The following is a 3250-nucleotide window of genomic DNA, read 5'->3' as shown; positions in this document are numbered from 1 at the left end:
TGTTTGTTTATAAAGTTAAAATTATAAATAATATTCAACGTTAAACTGGTGCACAATTTTATTTAGGCCTATCTATGGCCTTCAAAAAGTTGGCGACTCTACATGTTTCGACGTTACAACGTCATCCTCAGGAAACATGTAGAGTCGCCAACTTTTTGAAGGCCATAGATAGGCCTAAATAAAATTGTGCACCAGTTTAACGTTGAATATTATTTATAATTTTAACTTTATAAACAAACACCAAAATACTATAAGTATATACAGTGTGTCAACTAACCTATAAGTAGAGGGAATGTTTTCTACTGAAATATGTACATTTGTGATATTCCTGGAAGTCTTGTTTCTTTTTTGTCAGTCCTAACTATTTGGAAAGAACTTGTATACATTAATACAATGTTTGGGCAATGTTCAGTAAACTATCTGATCAGAAATATCAATATAACTAGATTTCGAACTGAGAAAAATACTTTTAAAGTTTTATTCTATGTTGGTACAAAACACATACCTAAAGTTTTCTAGTGTTTGGTGTGTTGATACACAAGAAAAAGAAGAAACAAAAAGTTTTATTTTCATGAAAGAAGAAATAAACATTTTCGTCACTTCTAACGTGTGATAAGTCATTAATTATCGTAAGTATTCAGACAAATAATTGGTTCACAGCTCGACTTTTAATGTAGTGGCTTTTTTATTCTTTCTCTAAAATTATGTGTTGAAAAAGACCCGAAAAGTATTTGACGCCAGTTCTTTTACGCCAACCAAATAATTTTTATTACATAAATACAAACTGTACAGGTAGATTTGAGCACACATACACACACACAAAGAATCTCGAAGTATAAGCTTGAAGGATAACCCAGAACGACAGTTCTGTCTCAATATATGTCCTTTTCAGGAGAACGCGGTAAGCTAAGACGTTTGTGTAAATAAAGATATGATAGCAGTAGACAAGAAGAAAATCAGGCTTAGTTAGTCGAGAACTTGCAGCTTGTGAAGTTAGATGCAGAAACAGAATATCCTTTAAGAGAATTAATATGTGGAGTTCTTAACGAAAGAATTAAAATACACATGTGTACTTAATGGTACTTCAAGAATCCAGCTCCATACACAGGAGCCCTATAGGCACCATCGGCGTAGACAGGGGCTTCATCAATTCCAGCAGCATAGGCTGGGGTTCCATAGATATTAGTAAAATATTAGCTTGAGGGGGAGCGAAGAGAGAGAGACAAAGTTTTCTCTTAGTTTTTGACCTTTTCGGAAAACAGCGGAAAATTAGGGTTTTGTGTAAGCAAAGACAAGATAACAGTCGACATCCAGAAATCAGGCTTAAGTTTGTCAAGAATTTGCATATTATAAAGTTAGCAGTGGAAACAGAAAATTCTTTGAGAGAATTAGTGTGTGATATTAATTAATGGAGAAAGTTATATATATATATTTAATGGTATTTGTTAAATCCAGCTCCATAGATACCAGCGGCGTAGACTGGAGCTCTGTAAACTCCAGCAGCGTAGGCAGGGGCTCCATAGATTCCAGCTGCGTATGCAGAGGCTCCATATGCATAGGCAGGTGCTTTATATGCATAGGCAGGGGCAGCAGCAACATGAGTCTTCACTACAGCAGGTCCATGAGCGACAACGCCAGGTTGACTGGATGCCACAACGGCTGCTGCAGGAGCACTAGCAGCGGTACCTGGTTCGTTGGTTTTTACAACAGTACGGAAACCGGCACCATCAGCAACGTATTCAACTCTGCGGGCACGTCCGTCGATGTCAGTCAGACTGTAGGCTCCACGTTTGTTTCCATATCCGTCTCCAGCCTCCCAACGGCCATTGGTGGCTCCAACTGGGTCAACAATGTCGTAGTTGAAGGCATAGTTACCAAAGTCCTGGAAAAAAAATATTTAAAAAAACGTTGTGTTTAAAACTTAGAAACAATCGAAAAACATTTGCTTTCAATAATTTTCATTTGAATCGAGCTAAATGAATTAGCTATCCTAACATTTGATGTGCACCTATAGCACTAAACGCTGGTAGGTAAATATGCTATGTAATTCAATCTATTATCTAGGGCTGAATTTCAGTCATTAAAAATACCTGCACCACAGTTCAGGGCAAAAATAGGTCACATTAAAAGATAATAAAATATTACTTACGTCCTGGCGACGAGAACTGACGCTAGAACCGCCAGCCAAACCGTGGTACAGACCACCACGGACGGCAGCTACCAGGGCGCAAAGGGTGGCAATCTGAAAAAAATTAAATCCAATAAAACAACTAAATATTGCATATTAAGTTATATGTATTTAGATACTTAATCTTATGATTAAATGTAATAATGAGAAACAGTTATCATCTCAAAACGCGTTCGATAATTTTAAAATTTTGTGTGAATTAGAAATCTCTGAGAATGGAGCAACTGTCTAATAACATAAGAAAATTATTTACGATAAGCAACCAATAATATTAAAACTAAAAATCAGAAATTCCACTTTTTATAACTTATAAAGGAAATCCTATTCCATGTCAGGTTTGAAATTTTATAAAGTTTACAGAAATACAGAGAAAGTGGTGCGTGATACGTCGTCAACAGTAAAATTATAAATAAATAGAGGAAAGGATAGATGAGCCTCTGTGAACAATAAAGTTATAACTGTACAGTAAGGGATTATATTTAAATATTACACACTACACTTAGCTGTTACTTCTGTTCACAGGCTTGAAATGTGTAATATTAATATTTTTTTAACGTGAGCACACAGTTCCTTACCTTAGCGATCATACTGCTGCTGTTGTGTTTTCTGGACAACTTGGACCAACTGTTGAATGTTCCTCAGTTCTGTCTACTTTTATACCATATCGTGGTGTTACCATGACCCAGTAAAATCAGTGATCTTGAAACATTTTGGATTTAAAAACTCAATCCAGAACCATGAGAAAAAACACAAAGTCGAATGTCAAGCACTCTGTTGTTTAAAGGCGACGATTATGGTTCATAACAAAAATCAAGGTTGTTCCTCTATTGGTATGTACAGCAAGGTGTAAACATGCATTTAAAAACACATGTGTTCTACCCATTTGCTACAGAATTATTGTAAGATTTAAAATCATATGAAGGCCCGGCATGGCTAGGTGGTTAAGGCACTCAACTCGCAATCTGAGGGTCGCGAGTTCGAATCCCTGTCACACCAAACATGCTCGCCCTTTCAACCGTGGGGGCGTTATAATGTGACGGGCAATCTCATTATTCGTTGGTA

General features: G+C 36.5%; 1 protein-coding gene across 1 annotated transcript in view; it reads right to left on the bottom strand.

The window, feature by feature from the left end:
• Window positions 1–2855, bottom strand: part of LOC106467545 — a 32819-nt gene extending 29964 nt beyond the window's left edge. The window contains exons 1-4 of the mRNA XM_022395744.1: window positions 2764–2855; window positions 2150–2242; window positions 1468–1882; window positions 1107–1165 (exon numbers count right to left, since the gene is read on the bottom strand). Of these exons, the coding sequence (XP_022251452.1) occupies window positions 1107–1165; window positions 1468–1882; window positions 2150–2242; window positions 2764–2775 (579 nt within the window). The 5' untranslated portion in view covers window positions 2776–2855. The remainder of the gene's footprint in view (window positions 1–1106; window positions 1166–1467; window positions 1883–2149; window positions 2243–2763) is intronic.
• Between the last annotated feature and the right edge of the window lie 395 nt (window positions 2856–3250).

Source organism: Limulus polyphemus, unplaced genomic scaffold (assembly GCF_000517525.1).
Source record: "Limulus polyphemus unplaced genomic scaffold, Limulus_polyphemus-2.1.2 Scaffold2655, whole genome shotgun sequence".
In the NCBI taxonomy this organism is placed as follows: domain Eukaryota; kingdom Metazoa; phylum Arthropoda; class Merostomata; order Xiphosura; family Limulidae; genus Limulus; species Limulus polyphemus.
The sequence above is the reverse complement of the archived record's forward strand: the minus strand, read 5'-3'. Positions and strand labels throughout refer to the sequence as shown.